This window comes from Salminus brasiliensis, chromosome 24 (assembly GCF_030463535.1).
Source record: "Salminus brasiliensis chromosome 24, fSalBra1.hap2, whole genome shotgun sequence".
NCBI lineage: Eukaryota > Metazoa > Chordata > Actinopteri > Characiformes > Bryconidae > Salminus > Salminus brasiliensis.
The window spans coordinates 2,898,935-2,921,885 of record NC_132901.1 but is presented as its reverse complement, the minus strand read 5'-3'; the positions used below and the strand labels follow the sequence as shown (position 1 = coordinate 2,921,885).

Genomic DNA, 22,951 nt, shown 5'->3' with positions numbered 1-22,951 from the left:
GTGAGTTATCAGCCTGTCTGCTGACGGAGGACCACTTCAGATGTCCAGTATGTACAGACGTGCTGAAGGAGCCGGTCTCCATCCCCTGTGGACACAGTTACTGCAAGACCTGCATCCAGACCTACTGGAACAAACCAACCCATCAAGGAAGCTACTCCTGCCCTCAGTGTAGGAAGATGTTTAAAACTCGTCCTGCACTGAACCCAAACTCAGCTCTGGCTAAAGTGGTGCAGAAACTGCAGCAGGCCGGGTTCAGTCCTGCTCCTCCTGCTCACTGTTACGCTGGACCTGAAGATGTGTCCTGTGATTTCTGCACTGGGAGAAAGCTCAGAGCGGTGAAGTCCTGTCTGACCTGCTCTGCATCTTACTGTGAAGCCCATGTGAAGCAGCACTACACAGTACCAGCCCTGCAGAGACACACACTGGTGGACACAACTGTAGATCTGGAGGAGTGGTTCTGCAAGCTGCACCACAGAGCTCTAGAGGTCTTTTGCAAAACTGACCAGACCTTCATATGTTTTGTGTGTGTGATGGAGGAACACAAAGGGCATGAAACTGTACTGTCCAAAAGCGAAGATCCAACTGTTGAGGTGGGCTGTTCAACATAGTATGCTATAACTAGATCATACTAAAATACAAAACCTTAAAAACTGGTTAAAAAAAGGGACCAAACATTCTGATAACCTCTGAGTTCTTAAACTGGGATATATAGCAGAAGCTCATATGGCATAAAGTAATATGAATATTACATTCGATTCAATATTAGATTTCCTTTTTATTCAAAAAAGTGTTCCTTTTACTTGACAGTGTTCAATGTTGTGTAGTTTACAACTAATCTTAATTCCTGATGGGAAACCAGCCCCAAATCAGTGGATTACATTTCCAGCCCTAAAGGATCACTACTTGGTCCAGCACGCTTGATCCAGTTCATAAAAGGCTTCAAACCAGAGCACTTTTGAATAAAACAGACAAGTTAGTCAATAGATCACAAGTGTAAATCCTGCTGTTGTTGCAACCAATATTATTGGCATTGTTTTTGCAGATACCAAACAGTGAGCAGGTTGTCCGTACAGTCCAGGTTCCAGGCTACGATTCAGAGAAGCTTGAATATGGAAAATCCCCCCTAATCTCTAGTAATTTATTAAAAGAGAGCAAGATGGAGCAACAGATGATGCAACTTCTAAAAGAATTTACAGCAAGGACTGAGGTAAGCAAGCCATATGTATACCTGACATTTTATATTACTGAAATAGAAGAGCATTCACTTGCTTCTGTTTAAATATTTGTATAGTAAATATTTTATTATTTGTATCTTATGGTTTACTGCTTATAATATTGCAGAGAGCCGAGAGTGAGCTGGGTTATTTAGCAGAACGCCTCTGTAAAGGTAAATGTGCACGTATTTGTCACTGTACAGCGAAATGTGTCCTCCGCATTTAACCCATCTGGTAGTGAACACACACACACACACACACACACACACACACACACACACACCCAGAGCGGTGGGCAGCCAACTCCAGCGCCCAGGGAGCAGAGAGGGTAAAGGGCCTTGCTCAAGGGCCCAACAGTGGCAGCTTGCCGAGCCCGGGAATCAAACCTACAACCCTGTTATCGATATCCCGGAGCTCTAACCGCTGAGCCACCACTGCCACTTAGAAAGACTGCTAGAATATAACATTTAAAATATATCTATAATGTTTATGTTTTGGGTTGAAATGTTTAGTTAATTAAAAATCACATTCTAGTAATTTACCCACCTCAACAGAAGGTACTTCATGTTTGGACAGTAAAGTTCCATGCCCTTCATGCTCATCCATGATGCACATAAGACATTTAAAGGTCTGATCAGTTAAAGGGGACTTGTTTAAGCTAATGGTGGGTTCTGTTGCTAATTTTAATGTAGTTAGTGTAGTTTTAATATTTTAATGTAGTTAGTCATCAGTCATATAATTTGCTTATATGTCATACTGCCACAATCAGTTTGTAACATCACAACCTTTGAATTTCACTTCAGACTTTGTTGAAGTTTCTGCACTTGGTCGTCCACTGGATCTTGGAATGTTGTATGACTGCCACAGTGATTCTTTTAGCTCAGGTAGGCACATCTGTTCAGGCTTAATGCAGTCCTGTACTGTGTTTACTAGGTCTATTAAAATTATGTATAAGTAAGTCCAGTCCTTTCCTTTCTGCAAACCTATCACCTCTAAGCAGAGCAGGAGGTTTTAAGCTTTTGTGTCCACGCTTGCTTCAGGACAAGTCTGTAGTTTATTTGTTAGATAAATTAAATGTGATTAAGTGTATCCTGAACTGGGGTGTCTTAAAATTGCAATGTCACTTTCTTCTTCTTTGTATAAAAAGCTTAAGGTTGTGTTACAGGATCCACACTACCAGATAATAGTTAACGGATATCTATAGGCATATAATTTACTTGAGTGGTATTAATTTTATATATCCTATAGTGTGGGGGCATCATGCTGTGCAAAATTCACAGCCAGCCATTACTAGTGAGTTACTGTACTGTACTGTACATAGACGCTTCACTGTCTTATTTTAGTTTTTTTTTTTTTCTATTTTCAGAGTTAGAGGAGCACATTGCTCCTGAATGTAGAGGCCAGAATGGATCCATACTACCCCATTAGTATTGCACTATATAAGCATGATCTGTTTAGTTTACTAAGTCGTGGTAGAAATACATGTCAATTGAGCAATCATCAGCATCAGTTGCATAAACAAACACATGAGTGTCTGGGTCCTCATGAGTGTCTGGGCTTTGTGCACACACAAACTGAGTTCTAAATCTGTAAAAGCATTTCGCTGTATATGGAATAACCTTTGACCATTATTCTGCTTAGCAACATAAGCCCACCAATAACCAACTACATGTGAAAATATCTGACATTCACGGTGTGCGATCTCGTGTAACTGTTACTTATATGAGCAAACATTGTTGGCTTCTGTTCTTTCCACTGTGTGTTGCATAACAACAAGAGGCTTGCATTGCATTTTGGTATACAAAAGCTTGTACAGGGAGCTGTTTTGTGCCCTCAAAATCATGTTCGAACTCCACTTACTCAATAGTGCCCTAAACTTGAATTTTGCATCACTTGACCTTTCCTAACATTGATTGTCATAACACGTTATTTAACATCTGAGACCTTGGTAAAAGCTAACTGAGAGCTTTCTTAAAATCTCCTGGGGTGCCCATACTTCTTTGTGTGGTGCTTTTCTTTCACTCCGAAATTGTACAAAATAAAAATAATAAAACACTAATCGTCTTGAATTTTTGGAAAGAACATTTCATCTTTAAGGCATTTTTTTGGAGATCTTACTTCTACTTAGCTTTTTATAGTAATAGAAATGTAAACCAGGGGGTTTTACATATGACTGGAGATGCAGGTGAATAGTCACCTTCAACGTAAAGCATTACAATGCATTTGTACACCCCTTGTCTCCATCTTTACTTGTTATGATGCTATGTAACACTGGTCTGTTGTATGTTTTTAGGTGTTTTTCTGTGGGATGTGAACACTTTGTCCTCCATGAGACTGTCTCTTCCTCAACCCAACAGAGATGTGAGGATATTAGAAGGAAAGTCTCTGCAGGACAGACTCTGGGCTCTTGATTTGACCACAGCTCTAAGTGCTAGTGTTGTATCTGGGCTGGTGGAGGTGGATGGAGCTGCTGCTTTTCTAAAGCACACCACTCAGTCCCAGCTGCAGGGCCGAGTCACTCTACACTACAAAACCTCCACCAGGCTGGACATGCTCAGTCACAGACTGCTACACAATGGAGGTCCTCTTTCAATGACCAGTCACAGCTCAGCGACCCATGTGGTTGTAGCTGTGCTGTATGGAGCTCAAGCCTTTTTTGTCTTGGATGAGAAGAGTGAACATAGTGAGGGAAGTATAAAACTGAAGGATGAGATCAAGAGAAATGTAAATTCACAGAGTGTAGATGAATTACTCTTAAATCTTGAGCAAGCAGATTGTTTCTTTGGATGTGCTCTCTACACTGATGGAGAGGACTTTAAAAGTTCTGTAGATTTTAATACTGCAGTAAAACGATTTAGGTCACTGTATGAACTCTTAGAACCTGAGAGTGAGAGAGCAGTTCCTCTGAAGGCATGGCTTTACCCTCTGAAGAATCTGAAACTGACATCTGCTTGTGTAGTTGGCAACATCAGTGAAGGCCTACTGAAAAATGCAGTTGAAGTTCTTGAGCATCTAGAAAAGAACATCAACATTAGTCAGGATATGATGTCCATTTACTCGACTCTTGGTGTGACTGCATGGTATCCAGGCCTGAAAGAAGCTCTTTTTGAGTATTCTTCACTTCTGCAAAAATACCAGTCAGTGTTTCAGGAAGGACTGGCCTCCTGTATAAAGACTGTACGAGAAATAGGAGAGGATGGAAAGCAAAATTTGAGAGACCTTCTGAAGAGGAACGCAGAATCACCATTCAGCCCACAAAACATGCACCAGTGGCTTCTAAACAAAGACGCCAAAGTTGTGGCTTTGAATGATTGCAGATCTGCCAACATCACCGTTCTAAAGTCACAGAAGGACTTACAGCGGGTCGTCGAAGATCCCGAAGCAGACAGAGTGTTGTGTTTCACTTTCACATCACTGGAGGGTGAAGATCTGTTTCTCTCAGCTCTGAAACAGCACATTGATTTAGTCACGTCTTTAAACACACAGGAGGTGCAGCCACCATTCAGGCTCCCTGACATCAGTCAGAAAATTCTCAATGGCCTTCATTTATTTCTGTCCAGCAGGGAGAAAAATGAAGATGTAGAGCACACCAAGTTCATTGCTGCATCTATACCTCAGCTACATGTTCATGAATGTTCTGTATGTCTTTACCAGTTTGGTAATATTGTGAGCTCCAATGTACAACTTGAGTTAAAGCCAGAGTCCCCAGAAATAATCAACATAAAACAGACATGTGTTTCCCTGAGGCTGCAAAGATCGAAGTCCAGTGTTGTTCAGAGGTACAGAGTGGAGTACAGAGCAGTGAGCTGCGGAGGAAACAGTCGTGTTTATGTGAAATGGAGCGATATTGACATCACTAGTACTGAGGAGAGTTATGTTATTAGGGGCCTAAAACCAGAGACCCAGTACCAGCTCAGATATGCTGTAATGGACAGTAACAGCATGAGTGACTTCAGCAGAATCACAGAGTTCCAGACACCTCCTAGATCCAGACCTGGACGGCCTACAGTGCTTAAACAGAATACAGACTCTCTCACTGTTACCTGGCAGAGCGCTGAAGCTGATGGAGACTCTCCTGTGCTCCGCTACATGGTGGAGTACATGGAAGCTGGTCTGGAGGGCTGGCAGTCTGTTCTAACAGAGGGTCCTGAGTGTGAATACACCATAACTCTCCCCTACAGCACCTGCTACAGAGTCAGAGTCTCTGCTGTCTGTGGAGAGGGAGACACCAGCAAACCCAGTGAGGAAACTGAAGTTCCTCTGAAAAGTGAGCATCATTTTATAGGCATTATAATTACAGAATTATATGTTGATTGTAGACCAATTATATGATGTGACTGTTCTAATAAATTCTAAACAGCCTGGATCATAAACCTCTCAAAGAGAAAGAGCTCCCTCTTCCTAGAAGTGCTGAAACTCCAAACAGTGAAGAAACCAGTAGAGCTGAGAGGCTGCTCAGATGAAGAGAGTGAAGTGAGGAGTTTCCTTCAGTGTCTGCCCTACATCTCCCAGCTGAGGTGAGTGTCAGATCTTACTGCAGGATCTGTCTGTCCCTCTGTCTGTCTGTCTGTGTCTCTGTGTTTGATGACTGACTCTTAATATCTGTTAAGGAGAGTGACAATTAATAGTGGATTAAAAAGGATACCTTTATGATCTAGCTTTTTTACTGCTAATGTGGTATACAGTTTGATGCAAAATAAATGATCCAATCCTCTACAGAAACAAACTTAAATACCGAACCCTTCTGTTAATTTTTGAGCACAGTTCTGTGTCTGCAACGTCTGTGCAGTTTGTATATGTTTCCTGAGGCTCCAGATACAGCTAGCTAACTGAACAAGCCTGCTCTCATTTGTAAAATACAAATACAATCAACTTAGAGCATGTTGGCAATCTGTGACCTAGTATTCAGAATAAACAGTCAGCTAGCGTTCCCCTTCGAGTGTGTTTAGCTGTTCAGTGATGGTACATTGTGTGTGGAAGGGAGAGCTAGCTAGCAGATGGAACTGAACATGATCAAACAGAGAATAAAAAAGGGAATTATTTAAAATGAACAGCAGAGTGATCAAAACCATGAGTTGAAGATGTTATTAAAGCTGATTTAAATTAGAAAAATTAAGATCTTATCAACAAATTATATTCTTGTTAAGTAGGTAATTAAAATAAACTAGCACAAGAAATAATATTAAATAGCAGTTATTACTAGGATATTAATCCTGGAATTGCCAGTCTGTAGTGCAAAAGGCAGATTACAGATCAGCTTTTCTGCTCTGTCTCTAAACTTCCTGGCTAAGACAGAGATGTGGATCACCCCAGAGTTATTACCTCATAGTATTTTAATAGTAGTAAATTGTTGTTTTACAGGCTAATGTCTCTGCTTGTAGAGGTACTTCAGCCTGATAGTCTGTTTGAGGGAGAGACAAAAGCCATATGTTCTTTCTGTTTTATTCACAGCTAATGACATCACCAACTTTAATCCACACCTGTACAGCTAGTCTTACTGATTTCAGTCCTGTTCAGAATCATTCAAGCTCTCTCTGTGTCTCTTTCTTCATGAGTTCAGTAGGCCAGCAGCTTCTCTCCACACCAGACAGAGACAGTCTTTATGTTGCTCCTGTTCATGATAAAGGGAGGAGCACCCAAGAAAATGCTGGTGGGAAACACGGCTACTCCACCTCTCTTCCAACTCAAATAATAGCCAAGCAGCTAACTTCACCTCTTTTATAGGTGTATCAACAGTACCTGAGTAACTAACTAATGTAAAAGTTCTCATCACTTCCCACATCACATGAGTGTTTTTGTGGTGAGAAATGTAAAGTGTCTGTCTTTAGAGATCTTGTTCTAGGGTTGTAGCGGTATCCGGTTTCTCAGTGCAATGCAACCAGAGTGTGTGTGTGTTTGACAACTGGTGTCACACACACACACACACACACACACAGTGGAGAAAGTGGTGAGAGAAAGGAAATACATACACAAGGTTTTTTTATACTGCTTATGTTTTTAATTGATTTAATAGACAGTGTTTACCTTTCTTTTTGTTTTGTTTTTTGACACATTACAGTTTTCAGGAGTTGAATTTTACAAAACTGTTTGTCCAGCCCCCCAAGTCACTACATTGAGAAGTGAACTGAACTAGCTATCAGAACCTGTGAAGCAGATTTTATACATTTTTTTAGACTTTTTAGACTTTTTTGGTAAATGTCTCCTGAAGTGATGATGGTCAATCACTTCAATTCAGTTCAGATTCAGATCATGACTTTCACTGATGAAAAGGCGCTTCAGATCAACACGTAATTAAAACTCCTTTCCTAAAATAGCTCAGAGGTAAATCTCATGAATGATGGACATGGACTGTTGACAAATTACAGTATAAACAGTAAAAGCATGATGTGAATTCTGTCCAATCTCCTGCAGTCAGTCTCTCACATACAGTACTGTGTAGCTCTGTACTGTTGAAACTGATCATCTGTGTACCTGTTAAGGCTTACAGAGGAGCTGTAAACCAAAGACTAGAAAATCTGTCCGACTTGGTTTCATTCCTTTCTGTTCTATAGAAATGAAGAACTTTACAGAGTGTCTGTTAATATGATCAGCAGCACGAAATAAAGCAACTTTCAAAACCTCTAGATTGAACAGTTATAAAAAATGATCAATAATCATACATTTACAGTGGGGAAAAAAGTATTTAGTCAGTCACCAATTGTGCAAGTTCTCCCACTTAAAAAGATGAGAGGCCTGTAATTGACATCATATGTAGACTCAACTATGAGAGACAAAATGAGAAAAAGAATTCTAAAAAATCACATTTTTTTAAAGAATTTATTTGCAAATAATGGTGGAAAATAAGTATTTGGTCACCTACAAACAAGCAAGATTTCTGGCTGTCACAGACCTGTAACTTCTTCTTTAAGAGGCTTCTCTGTCCTCCACTCATTACCTGTATTAATGGCACCTGTTTGAACTGGTTAACAGTATAAAAGACACCTGCCCACAACCTCAAACAGTCACACTCCAAACTCCACTATGGTGACCAAAGAGCTGTCGAAGGACACCAGAAACAGAACTGTAGATCTGCACCAGGCTGGGAAGACTGAATCTGCAATAGGCAAGAAGCTTGGTGTGAAGAAATCTACTGTGGGAGCAATAATCAGACAAGACCACTGCTAATATCCCTCGATCAGGGGCTCCACGCAAGATCTCAGCCTGTGGGGTCAAAATGATCACAAGAACGGTGAGCAAAAATCCCAGAACCACACGGAGGGGCGTAGTGAATGACCTGCAGAAAGCTGGGACCAACGTTACAAAGGCTACCGTCAGTAACACACTACGCCGCCAGGGACTCAGATCTTGCAGTGCCAGACGTGTTCCCCTGCTTAAGCCAGTACATATCCAGGCACGTCTGAAGTTTGCTAGAGAGCATTTGGATGTTCCGGAAGAGTTTTGGGAGAATGTCTTATGGTCAGATGAAACCAAAGTAGAACTGTTTGGTACACACAGGAGAGTGAATGCTGAGTTGCATCCAAAGAACACCATACCAACTGTGAAGCATGGGGGTGGCAACATCATGCTTTGGGGCTGTTTCTCTGCAAAGGGACTAGGACGACTGGTCCGTGTACATGAAAGAATGAATGGGGCCATGTATTGTGAGATTTTGAGTGCAAACCTCCTTCCATCAGCAAGGGCATTGAAGATTAAACGTGGCTGGGTCTTTCAGCATGACAATGATCCCAAGCACACTGCCAGGGCAACAATGGAGTGGCTTCGTAAAAAGCATTTCAAGATCCTGGAGTGGCCTAGCCAGTCTCCAGATCTCAACCCCATAGAAAACCTTTGGAGGGAGTTGAAAGTCTGTGTTGCCCGCCGACAGCCCCAAAACATCACTGCTCTAGAGGAGATCTGCATGGAGGAATGGGCCAACATATCAGCAACGGTGTGTGTCAACCTTGTGAAAACTTACAGAAAACGTTTGACCTCTGTCATTGCCAACAAAGGATATATAACAAAGAATTGAGATGAACTTTTGTTATTGACCAAATACTTTTCCACCATAATTTGCAAATAAATTCTTTAAAAATCAAACAATGTGATTTTCAGAATGTTTTTTTCTCATTTTGTCTCTCATAGTTGAGGTCTACCTATGATGTCAATTACAGCCTCTCTCATCTTTTTAAGTGGGAGAACTTGCACAATTGGTGACTGACTAAATACTTTTTTCCCCACTGTAACTAGCTAGCTGCCTGACAGCTGAACTATACCTCAGGTCCTTCTGCAGGTAGTCTCATCCAGCCAAGGCTGTCAGTTATTTAATTCGTAACTGTAACCCCGCCTTCTTACGATGTAGCAGAACAAGGTTTTAAAATCTGATTTATGGGGGGAAATAAATAATGGGGCAATATATAACACAAAGTAAACTAACTGTTGGAACTTGAAGACGCTGGAGATGGAAAGAAAAAGGAGGGAGGCATAATTAAAGAAAGCAAGAGCAGCAACATTAAGAGGAGTACCCGAGGAGACACAGCATGTGGAGAGTAAAGCAGAGGAGGAACCGCAGAGGTTGCAGAAGGGACACGGCAACAAAGACAGCAAGAAGTCGGTACATAAGAGACTGCCATGTCAGCATGGTTAGCAAGACAGTAATGAAGTAGCTTTGCACTACTGCTCAGTTGTATTCTCCACAGTTACAGAGCAGGTTTCTGTATTAAGTAGCAGCTGCACAGTTGCACAGGTCCAGCGTCTAAACACAGACCATGCCTCAGAAATAAGACAAAAGACAAACAGTTTTATCAGTGTTGCACAGCTTCTCAACCACTCTGTTAGGGTCCACGATGTGTAGAACCATTCCGGGTATATCAGTGTGCAGCAGTCACAACACAGCTATCCAACAGTGACAGAAGGAGCACACACAACATTAAAGAGCTGCACAGTAACTCTATGCTAAATTTCTCTCAGTACAGTCTATATTTTAACGTGCACAAATAAATAAATAAGAGATAGAAGTACAAGTCTGATAGGGCCTTTAGACCAATGTGATTTGTAGCCTGCTTGCCTACTGCCATGCAAGTTGCTTGAACCACCTGTTGCTCCTTGCATCACACTTGCTCCATCAAATGCTTTTGCTATCAGCCTGTCTCTGTCCACCTCATTCTCTGCTGGACAGCCACACCCAACTGTGGAAAAAGTTTAGAGACGGCCTCTGAGACGGTTTATAGGCAGCCTCTCCATTAATTTGTTAGAAACAAAAAAGAAACTCTCCTGTAATATGTTGACTTTGTCAGTATAACGGAAAACAACAACGAATTGGCAATGGGTTGTTTTATCGGCCGGTACTTTCAGGAAGTCTGTGTTTTTTAGGTCCTGTGTAATGTGTCCCTGCACAACATCAAGCTTACAATCGAGAAGCTCATTCTGAATGCAGTTGAACGTACCTTTGAACACCTTGCCTTCTCCACATGTTCTCGCATTGCACTTTCCAATCATTCTACAGAGTCCACTAAGCCCAGGAAGTCACCAGGGTTATCTGATGATTCAGACTCGTCATGTCCTCTGAGAGCTGGTTCGAATGCTCCACAGAAGTTCATGCAGTCAGTGAGCTTTGACAGAATGTGTCGGTTGTTGTCGATCTCCCTGTTGGGATTCCTCACACTGAAGTGATAGCCCTTGTCCAGCTGTGCAGCAATATTAACTTGACCTAGCATGGCTAGCTTCATTGCACTATGTAAATGTGTTTTGCTTGACTCATGTTTCTTAGCTCGTTCTGAAAAGTGCTTCACATCACTCAAACCCGTGGTGGTCCACTTATCCCTTGTCCATTGCACACACTTGCTTGAGAAAGTAGACATGGGAAACGAAAGACTGTTTCTCTTTGAGCAACAACACAGCCATTTCTTCTTTTAGTGAGAAAGTTCTGTTGTAAGTTTTCCCACTGTCCTGCGTTTGTTTATGTCCGGTCTTTCTGGCCCAAGTTGTTTGATGGCTAACTTCTCTTCCAATTTTACCTCTTAAAAGGGTTTTTTGTCATAAACTCAACACCGTTACTCACAAGTGCAACACCACTCGCCATATCTGCTGCATCTGATAAATGAAAGATGCTGGCGGAGTAATTTGAGGTAAAACAGCAGCAGAATATGATCATGGGGCAGATTAAAATCCTGCTATGTGATAAACCTACAGAGGAACGCATTCATTGAGCTGCCCTGTCCCAACATTGCATGACACATTAAACTTAACTAGAATTGCCACCATCATTCAAAATTTGCACAGTTGCGCAGGTATAGTGCTGAGCACGGCCAACCCTCCGATCCGAAACCACACAGTCTACCTGTTAGAAATCAAGGGATTCAACGTTTTACTGCCAGTTAACCATGAACTACTATGCAGGTTACAGCAGACGTGGACTTTAATCTGACTTGATTTCATAAAGAGGCTCTGGGAGGAAGCACTGCTACCATGATTACACGATTGTAAAATATTAGATATGGTTCTGCAACCGAGCCTCACCCAAAGAACACCAGCGATGACCCTGGATAAATATTTATGCAGTGCCAGAAAGCAGATCTGAGGGCAATAAGCTGGCTATTTCCCATTTGATTATAGGTTACACATTAGTCTCAGATATACCCCCTCAAACCAATCAGAGAGCAGCTCCAATAAACAAGCAAGAGAAAACGTTCAAGACAGTAGAGCAGAAAAGCCAAAAGCACCCGAGAGAGGAAATAGAAGGGAGAGAGAAAGACCACATGTAGTGGACATGTCTAAAGGAAAGCGGAGACCCATGAGCCAAACAAAAAGAAACAGTAGCAGTAAAACCGCATTTCACACATTTACACAGCTAAGAACAACCGTAACGTGCTAAGAAACGTGCAGCTAAGAAACGTGCAGCTAAGAAACGTGCCGTACAAACCAGCAGCACTAGCGACAGAACCGGGGACGAGCAAGCCAAACAAACAAAGAGGAAACACAAACTGTCAGAAAACAAACCGCCACTCTGGAAAAGCACAAGCACTCAAAGGCTTAGAAGACCAGACGAGCCACAAATGCAAAAAAGACGCAGAGACGGCTGAATGGAAGTCACAGTTCAGCCAGTTTCATTTTCATGAGCAAAGCAAGAACAAGCACACAGTAAGAACACCAAGACAAAGTGATGAAGTCTCCTTCCAACAATGCAGCTGGTGCCTCTTTTAAAGTGAAATGCTAAAGCTAATCCACGGGGTGGAGGGTGTTCAGATCCTGGAGTGGAACGAAGAGACAGTGTAAATCAGGAGGGAGAAGAACAAACATGTTATGGAATCTGAACTGGACACAGAGTAGAGACAAGTACTGCAAAAAAAACATGAAAATAAAAAGCACATGTCTGTTTGAATAAAGAGCAACACCAGTGAACTTACTGAGAACTGGAGCAGAAACACAGTCTGGTAGCTGGTTGGGTGTTTTGATAGTGGGTGACTTTACATAAAAATAATGTCTGCTTGATAATGAACTACAGAAAAGAGTCTCAGAATAGCGCTTAAATTCCTGTGAAGTGACGGCCGGGTGGACAGGGGGGCCGGGCTTAAAAACCATGAACCGTGAACGTCCTTAATGCACTCTGTGGACGTACCGCTTTCACATTCGCCTTTAGCCAAAGAAGAGTTTCCTAAAACTGGCCGTGATCACGCTGTGCACATTAGAGTGTTTCCCAGCTTCCATATAGCTGAGACATTACCCACAATACTCTCAGTCAGACCACCTGAAGAGCTGCACGCTAGATTTGCTACAGTCCACAACGTTGCGTGAGCCTGCTGTCACAAAGATCAGACACCGAAGGTGTTGTGAGGGGCGGCGGAAGCTCGACAAGTGAGCAGACATATGCGCTAGGCTAATGGCTAACTCCAGCTGTTAATATGGCTAATGTACTATGACCATTAACAATCCCTTACTGAGCTGATGTGGGTGGTTTAATTCAGGAAACTCTAAAATGTGCAGGACTGGTGTTGCTCTTTAGTCGTCACACACACACACACACACACACACACATATGCTTTAAAACATGTGTGCTTCTTCCAGTGCTTCTCAATCCTGCTCCTGGACTAGCGTTGTCCTGTTCATTTTAGACATCTCCTGCTCCCAGCATCTCACACAGCTAAAGATCTGATTAACAATCCCTTTCTGTGACGTGACAAAAAGAGCTCCCTCTTCCTGGAAGTGCTGAATCTCCAAACAGTGAAGAAAGCAGTGGAGCTGAGAGGCTGCTTTCTTGAGTGTGAGTGTGTGTGTGTGTGTGTGTGTGTGTGTGTGTGTGTGTGTGTGTGTGTGTGTGAAATTGGTCTGATGTGTTTGGTTGAGTTGGTTGGAGAACACAGAAAATATCTGCTGGAGGTTCTTCTGAATATTAGAGCTGCAGCAGCAGAAGTGATGCAGCTACAGGAGATTTTCATTGAGCTGCTGCTTTTCTCTCAGAGCTGCTTGAATTGTTGTCTGTCTCTGCAGGTTCAGATCTGCTCAGGGTGAGAGTGATGAGTGGAGGAAGAGAGTGAAGTCATTCCTGCTGGATCTGTGTCTGCAAGCAGCTCTCCATCAGAAAGAGGAGATTCACACCACTGTAGAGAAACTGATCTCATGTGCTCGCTGTGAAGAAGACGATTTCCTGCTGGATCTGTTCTCACATGTGAAGAAGTATGAGACTGAAACAGGCAGGAGTGTTCTTCCAGCATTACAGCCAGTTTACCAGTCAGCTCCTGCAGTCTGGATCATAAACCTCTCAGAGGGAAAGAGCTCCCTCCTCCTAGAAGTGCTGAAACTCCAAACAGAGAAGAAACCAGTAGAGCTGAGAGGCTGGTCAGATGAAGAGAGTGAAGTGAGGAGTTTCCTTCAGTGTCTGCCCTACATCTCCCAGCTGAGGTGAGTGTCCGATCTTACTGCAGGATCTGTCTGTCTGTCTGTCTGTGTGTGTGTGTGTCTGTGTGTGTGTGTGTGTGTCTGTCTGTGTGTGATGAGTGATTGTAATATCTTTTGAGTATGATTATTGATGAGTGATGATTATAGTGCATTAAAAAGGAAAATACTTTATAATGTAGTTTTTTATAGCAGTGTGTTCATGTGCAGTATCTTAAAGTGTGTCCACAATGTTTTATATATAAGCAAAAGTTTAGACACCCCTGTTCAAATGACATTTTGTTGATTATCTTAATTAAAATAAACGATCCAATCCTCTACAGAAACAAACTTAAATACAGCAAGTTTCTGTTCATTTTAGAGCACAGATGTGTGTCTTTAACATCTGTGCAGTCTGAATAAGTGTCCTGAGGCTCCACATACAGCTAGCTAACTGAACAAGCCTGCTCTCATTTGTGAAATACAAATACATTCAACTTAGAGCATGTTGGTAATCTGTGAGACCAAGCCTTCAATATGTTCTTTGAATTTGTAGCACAAGAGACTCTGCAAGTAGTTATTAGAGGTGTGAGAGACTGTAGTTTATCTGTGATGCATATGAATGAATCATGGATGAATTGCTGAAGTTGAATGATAATAGTGAGTAATACAGTTTTACTGCTGCTGTTAGTCTTTAAAGACATAATTGTCTAAATCTTAATGCAGATCTGCTGTATAAAAATAGTGTTTCAATTTCATGATGTTTATCTAACTTGGGAATCTTGAGAGTCGATCAGTGATGTTAAACATATGATCCATAATCCATAAGAGCGAGAATTGCTGCTGAAGTAGCTTCTGCATTTAGCCTCAAAAGACTTCTGCTAGTGGGCTGGGTGTAGCAGAGCACTGTTGGAGTTTTGGACTTGACCTGTTTTACAGCTACATCTTACTGTCGCAGACACATTTCCAGTGTAAGAATAAAATTCTGAGTCTTGCTAGATTCTAACTCTGTCTGTGTCTCGTCTTGATGTTCTGATTAAATCAGCCATGTTTAATATTATCACTAGTTTTTAGTTTTGTATCTTTTAAATTAGGCTGTTCACATTGTGAATAACCAGTAGGTGAGCTCTCACCAGCACCATACAGGAAGCAGCAAAGCAGCTACAGGAACATCTCTGGCTGGTAGTTGAACAAGCTACTGAACACACCAGGAGCATGATGGGAAAAAAACCTGTAACAGTAGAAAGACCGGACCAGCCATGGTTCTCATTTTGACTGTTTGGAGTTTAGATGCTTAATTACAGAATAAAAATAAACTAGTGATTCATTGTTCTTTTAGAATAGATCATAATACATTTCAGGAAGACGGATGTAAGAATGTTATTTTTATTTAGATGTTTATTATCTGATAAACTGAAATAAAGCGTCTGAATCAGGAGTAGATTTCACAGTTTCTCACAGTGTAATTTCTACAGATAATGTACAGCTCTCTCACGCTGCTGTGGGTCATCTGTCATACATATCTTGAGCCCTGTTTGACCTGCACTGTGTGTTCAGTCAGCTCAGTGATCAGCTGCTGCACTAGTCTGGAACAGAGGAGCTGCTGGTCAGTTTAGGCCTCAGCTATTTTCTGAAGGCAAAGCTGTGTTCTCATGGTAACGTTAGAGACACTGGAAGTGTGGTGAAGAAGAGTTGTTTTAATGTAAACCAGCGACTGTAGGAAACCTGGACGACGTGGTTTCATTTTTCTCTCTCTCTCATTTATGGAGAGTTTGTGCACTTGAGGAAATCCTGCACTGATGATCGGTTTGATTGAAGATAAAACATAATTTATTAAAAAGAGAAATTAATATTAGAATATCTGATTTAATTACTGATCTTTCTGTCTGTCTTGTGTCTCTTTATTTTAACAGATTTGGTTACTGGGGAGAAGTAGATCTCCAGTTTGTGGTGAAGCTGATTGCTGCAGCAGCAGAGTGTGATTCAACTACAGGAGAGAACTTCACTAAACTGCTGACGTCTGTGTGCAGCTACACATCCTTCCCTTACAGAGAGATTTATGAAGAGCATTATGACTTTTATTCTTATCAGAGTGATTTACTGCTGAATCTGTTCTCACATGTGAAGAAGTATGAGACTGAAACAGGCAGGAGTGTTCTTCCAGCATTACAGTCAGTTTACCAGTCAGTTCCTGCAGTCTGGAGCATAAACCTCTTAGAGAGAAAGAGCTCCCTCCTCCTAGAAGTGCTGAAACTCCAAACAGTGAAGAAACCAGTAGAGCTGAGAGGCTGCTCAGATGAAGAGAGTGAAGTGAGGAGTTTCCTTCAGTGTCTGCCCTACATCTCCCAGCTGAGGTGAGTGTCAGATCTCACTGCAGGATCTGTCTGTCTGTCCCTGTGTGTGTCTGTGTGTCTGTGTGTGATGAGTGATTGTGATATCTTTTGAGGAGAGTGATGATTATAGTGGATTAAAAAGGAAAATACTTTATAATGTAGTTTTTTATAGCAGTGTGTTTATGTGCAGTATCTTAGTGTGTCCACAATGTTTTATATATAAGCAAAAGTTTAGACACCCCTGTTCAATTGACATTTTGTTGATTATCTTAATTAAAATAAATGATCCAATCCTCTACAGAAACAAACTTAAATACAGCAAGTTTCCGTTCATTTCTGAGCACAGTTGTGTGTCTTTAACATCTGTGCAGTCTGAATACGTTTCCTGAGTCTCCAGATACAGCTAGCTAACTGAACAAGCCTTCTCTCATTTGTGAAATACAAATACAATCAACTTAGAGCATATTGATAATCTGTGAGACCAAGCCTTCAATATGTTGTTTGAATTTGTAGCACAAGAGACTCTGCAAGTAGTTATTAGAGGTGTGAGAGACTGTAGTTTATCTGTGATGCATACGAATGAACCATGGATGAATTGCTGAAGTTGAATGATAATAGTGAGTAATACAGTTTTACTGCTGCTGTTAGTCTTTAAAGACATAATTGTCTAAATCTTAATGCAGATCTGCTGTATAAAAATAGTGTTTCAATTTCATGATATTTATCTAACTTGGGAATCCTAAAGGTCGATCAGTGATGTTAAACATATGATCCATAATCCATAAGAGCGAGAATTGCTGCTGAAGTAGCTTCTGCATTTAGCCTCAAAAGACTTCTGCTAGTGGGCTGGGTGTAGCAGAGCACTGTTGGAGTTTTGGACTTGACCTGTTTTGCAGCTACATCTCACTGTCGCAGACACATTTCCATTGTAAGAATAAAATTCTGAGTCTTGCTAGATTCTAACTCGGTCCGTGTCTCGTCTTGATGTTCTGACTAAATCAGCCATGTTTAATATTATCACTAGTTTTTAGTTTTGTATCTTTTAAATTAGGCTGTTTACATTGTGAATAACCAGTAGGTGAGCTCTCACCAGCACCATACAGGAAGCAGCAAAGCAGCTACAGGAACATCTCTGCCTGGTAGTTGAACAAGCTACTGAACACACCAGGAGCATGATGGGAAAAAAACCTGTAACAGTAGAAAGACCGGACCAGCCATGGTTCTCATTTTGACTGTTTGGAGTTTAGATGCTTAATTACAGAATAAAAATAAACTAGTGATTCATTGTTCTTTTAGAATAGATCATAATACATTTCAGGAAGACGGATGTAAGAATGTTATTTTTATTTAGATGTTTATTATCTGATAAACTGAAATAAAGCGTCTGAATCAGGAGTAGATTTCACAGTTTCTCACAGTGTAATTTCTACAGATAATGTACAGCTCTCTCACGCTGCTGTGGGTCATCTGTCATACATATCTTGAGCCCTGTTTGACCTGCACTGTGTGTTCAGTCAGCTCAGTGATCAGCTGCTGCACTAGTCTGGAACAGAGGAGCTGCTTGTCAGTTTAGGCCTCAGCTATTTTCTGAAGGCAAAGCTGTGTTGCCATGGTAACATTAGAGGCACTGGAAGCGTGGTGAAGAAGGGTTGTCTCTAATGTAAACCAGCGACTTGGACGATGTGGATCCATTTTTCTTTCTATCTCTCTCATTTATGGGGAGTTTGTGCACTTAAAGGTAAAGGTGCACGTATTTGTCACTGTACACTGTACAGCGAAATGGGTCCTCCGCATTTAACCCATCTGTGGTAGTGAACACACACTCACACACACACTAGTGAGCTAGGGGCAGTGAGTACACACACACACACACACACACACACCCAGAGCGGTGGGCAGCCAACTCCAGCGCCCAGAGAGGGTAAAGGGCCTTGCTCAAGGGAGCCCGAGAATCGAACCCACAACCCTGTTATCGATAACCCGGCGCTCTAACCGCTGAGCCACCACTGTCCCCAGCCACCACTGTCTCCACTTGAGGAAATCCTGCACTGATGATCAATTTGATTGAAGATAAAACATAATTAATTAATTAAAAAGAGAAATTAATATTAGAATATCTGATTTAATTACTGATCTTTCTGTCTGTCTTGTGTCTCTTTATTCTAACAGTTTTGATTCCTGTGAAGAAGCAGTTCTCCAGTTGGTGGTGAAGCTGATTGCTGCAGCAGCAGAGTGTGATTCAACTACAGGAGAGAACTTAACTAAACTGCTGACGTCTGTGTGCAGCTACACAACCTTCCCTTACAGAGAGATTCATGAAGAAGATGATGACTTTTATTCTGTTCAGAGTGATTTCCTGCTGGATCTGTTCTCACATGTGAAGAAGTATGAGACTGAAACAGGCAGGAGTGTTCTTCCAGCATTACAGCCAGTTTACCAGTCAGCTCCTGCAGTCTGGATCATAGACCTCTCAGAGAGAAAGAGCTCCCTCCTCCTAGAAGTGCTGAAACTCCAAACAGTGAAGAAACCAGTAGAGCTGAGAGGCTGCTCAGATGAAGAGAGTGAAGTGAGGAGTTTCCTTCAGTGTCTGCCCTACATCTCCCAGCTGAGGTGAGTGTCAGATCTTACTGCAGGATCTGTCTGTGTGTCTGTCCCTCTGTGTGTCTGTCCCTCTGTGTGTCTGTCCCTCTGTCCCTCTGTCCCTCTGTCTGTCTGTCTGTCTGTCTGTCCCTCTGTCTGTCTGTCTGTCTGTCTGTCTGTCTGTGTGTGATGGGTGATTGTGATATCTTTTGAGGAGAGTGGTGATTATAGTGGATTAAAAAAGATAAAACTTTATAATGTAGTTTTTTTTTATAGCAGTGTGTTTATATGCAGTCCATTTGTAATGTTTTATATATAAGCAAAAGTTTAGACACCCCTGTTCAAATGACATTTTGTTGATTATCTTAATTAAAATAAATGATCCAATCCTCTACATAAACAAACTTAAATACAGCAAGTTTCTGTTCATTTTAGAGCACAGTTGTGTGTCTTTAACATCTGTGCAATCTGAATAAGTGTCCTGAGGCTCCAGATACAGCTAGCTAACTGAACAAGCCTGCTCTCATTTGTGAAATACAAATACAATCAACTTAGAGCATGTTGGTAATCTGTGTGGTAGCCATCAATATATTTTTTCATTTTTAGCAGAGTTTCTGTAAGTAAATGGATTTGTCAGAATAAAAAGGCTCCACTTGGCTCTGATTGTTTTGTAACACATTTAGTTGATCTCATTTTATCATGGATATAAAAATAGATCAGTATAAATGTGCATATGAAATCAAAGTTTTACTGAATTCTGTCACTTCTTATCACTGTTATTAGAGGTGTGAGAGACTGTAGTTTATCTGTGATGCATACGAATGAACCATGGATGAATTGCTGAAGTTGAATGATAATAGTGAGTAATACAGTTTTACTGCTGCTGTTAGTCTTTAAAGACATAATTTTCTAAATCTTAATGCAGATCTGCTGTATAAGAATAGAGACAGTTGTGTTTCATAAGAACTGATCATGTGGACACAGCCGTAACAGCATGTAAACGTTGTGCCACAAGAAATCCACATGATTACAGAGCTAAAGATTGACTGACGATCAGCTGATTTTAGCCATAATATGTGATCAGCTGATGTTTATCTAATTTAGGAATCCTGAGAATCGATCAGTGATGTTAAACATATGATCCATAATCCATAAGAGCGAGAATTGCTGCTGAAGTAGCTTCTGCATTTAGCCTCAAAAGACTTCTGCTAGTGGGCTGGGTGTAGCAGAGCAGTGTTGGAGTTTTGGACTTGACCTGTTTTACAGCTACATCTTACTGTCGCAAACACATTTCCAGTGTAAGAATAAAAATTCTGAGTCTTGCTAGATTCTAACTCGGTCTGTGTCTCGTCTTGATGTTCTGATAAATCAGCCATGTTTAATATTATCACTAGTTTTTAGTTTTGTATCTTTTAAATTAGGCTGTTTACATTGTGAATAACCAGTAGGTGAGCTCTCACCAGCACCAAACAGGAAGCAGCAAAGCAGCTACAGGAACATCTCTGCCTGCTATATGAACAAGCTACTGAACACACCAGGAGCATGATGGGAAAAAAACCTGTAACAGTAGAAAGACCGGACCAGCCATGGTTCTCATTTTGACTGTTTGGAGTTTAGATGCTTAATTACAGAATAAAAATAAACTAGTGATTCATTGTTCTTTTAGAATAGATCATAATACATTTCAGGAAGACGGATGTAAGAATGTTATTTTTATTTAGATGTTTATTATCTGATAAACTGAAATAAAGCGTCTGAATCAGGAGTAGATTTCACAGTTTCTCACAGTGTAATTTCTACAGATAATGTACAGCTCTCTCACGCTGCTGTGGGTCGTCTGTCATACATATCTTGAGCCCTGTTTGACCTGCACTGTGTGTTCAGTCAGCTCAGTGATCAGCTGCTGCACTAGTCTGGAACAGAGGAGCTGCTGGTCAGTTTAGGCCTCAGCTATTTTCTGAAGAAAAAGCTACGTTGTCATGGTAACGTTAGAGGCACTGGAAGAAGAGTTGTTTTAATGTAAACCAGCGACTATAGGAAACCTGGACGACGTGGTTCCATTTCTTTCCGTTCTATAGAAATGAAGCCAGAGTCGTCCACCATGTTGTAATATTCTGTGCGGTAGAGGTCAGAGGCGGAGTCAGACACACCTCCTTATTTGGTTAGGCACGCCCCCTCCTCTCAGACCAGGCTTCTCAGACGCCCATTCAGCTTACAGTACAGCCTAAAGGCCTCTGTATGAAGCACTTTTCTTTAAACAGTAAAAATCTCCACAGCACATCCAGCTGTTGACCCCTGACCACACTGATCTGATTGGTGATGATCTCACTGTCCTTACTGTAAGCTGTAATATTATCATTAGACTGTCTTAGTCTCAAAAATCACAGATCAATTTAATAATTCACTAAACTGGACTTCTCAGTAATGCAGTATGAACCAGAATGATTTGTGTGTGCTAGATCCCCATTAGATGACATATGGAAATATTTCCTCTATGAATTTCATCTTAGTTTTAAAGTTTATTGTATGTTTTATTTGCAAGAAACTTGAATCAAAGAGAGGTTATTGCACATATTGTATTACAAAGCTGTAAGTCAGCAGAGTCCATCTCTTCCTCTGTGCTGATTAAAGTCATCCTGTTGCTGCAGGACACAGCTGAGTGTTGTCCAGACACAGCTCTGTGTGTCCCACTGCTGTGTAGTTGGTGGTGTTAGAGAATGTGATGGTAGGAGGAAGAAGCTCTGTTTTGGACATGTGTCAACTTTCTCTCTCTCATTTATGGAGAGTTTGTGCACTTGAGGAAATCCTGCACTGATGATCAGTTTGATTGAAGATAAAACATAATTCATTTATTAAAAAGAGAAATTAATATTAGAATATTAGATTTAATTACTGATCTTTCTGTCTGTCTTGTGTCTCTTTATTCTAACAGTTTTGGTTACTGGGGAGAAGCAGAACAGTTTGTGGTGAAGCTGATTGCTGCAGCAGCAGAGTGTGATTCAACTACAGGAGAGAACTTCACTAAACTGCTGACGTCTGTGTGCAGCTACACAACCTTCCCTTACAGAGAGATTTATGAAGAGAATGATGACTTTTATTCTAAACAGAGTGATTTCCTGCTGGATCTGTTCTCACATGTGAAGAAGTATGAGACTGAAACAGGCAGGAGTGTTCTTCCAGCATTACAGCCAGTTTACCAGTCAGCTCCTGCAGTCTGGAGCATAGATCTCTCAGAGAGAAAGAGCTCCCTCCTCCTAGAAGTGCTGAAACTCCAATCAGTGAAGAAACCAGTAGAGCTGTGGGGCTGCTCAGATGAAGAGAGTGAAGTGAGGAGTTTCCTTCAGTGTCTGCCCTACATCTCCCAGCTGAGGTTAGACCCTGTTATTTATTCAGACCGATTTACATTTTTACAATAGAGCTCACAAACAGAAGAATTGAATGATACATAGACCAAAATAAATGTTACAAAATTATTGACTTCCATTTAAAGTTTCTTTTGTAAATTTTCGACATGTTTTGATTTTGTGTGACAGCAAGCGCTTAAGACCCGTACCACCTACTACTTATTTATATATTCCTTCTGTTTCAGAGATGCTGATCAGTTCGTCCCGTCTCTGTGTAAAGCACTACAGTCAGCAACGGACACCGAGCTGATGACTCTTCTGCTTCAGGCCCTGGACTTCACTCTCTCTCTAGAAGGAAAGTTACCCACCTCCTGCTGCAGAGCTGTGGGGAGAGTGCTGCAACGCTCGGCCTCCAAACTCAACCTCACCCTAAACCCACAAGCCATCTCTCTCAGAGGAACCAGATGTCTGTTCAGACACATCACACACCTGCGTACTCTCAAGTAAATACAAATTATGTGCAAAATTTAGTTGATTCGTTCTTCAGCAGTAGGCTGTTTTCTAACCAATCATGAGGGTAAACAGTGTGTATCTTTATTTCTTAAATATCCTCCCCATCTAAACTGGGCTGAAA

At 41.3% G+C, this 22,951-nt stretch overlaps 1 protein-coding gene across 1 annotated transcript in view; it reads left to right on the top strand.

The window, feature by feature from the left end:
• LOC140546550 (uncharacterized) overlaps positions 1-22,951 on the top strand; it is a 35,903-nt gene that overhangs the window by 6,773 nt on the left and 6,179 nt on the right. The window contains exons 8-18 of the mRNA XM_072669903.1: positions 2-590; positions 1,043-1,207; positions 1,342-1,387; positions 2,018-2,098; positions 3,508-5,481; positions 5,575-5,731; positions 13,677-14,087; positions 15,974-16,414; positions 18,563-19,003; positions 21,906-22,343; positions 22,563-22,820. Coding sequence (XP_072526004.1) covers positions 2-590; positions 1,043-1,207; positions 1,342-1,387; positions 2,018-2,098; positions 3,508-5,481; positions 5,575-5,731; positions 13,677-14,087; positions 15,974-16,414; positions 18,563-19,003; positions 21,906-22,343; positions 22,563-22,820 — 5,001 coding nt within the window. The remainder of the gene's footprint in view (position 1; positions 591-1,042; positions 1,208-1,341; positions 1,388-2,017; positions 2,099-3,507; positions 5,482-5,574; positions 5,732-13,676; positions 14,088-15,973; positions 16,415-18,562; positions 19,004-21,905; positions 22,344-22,562; positions 22,821-22,951) is intronic.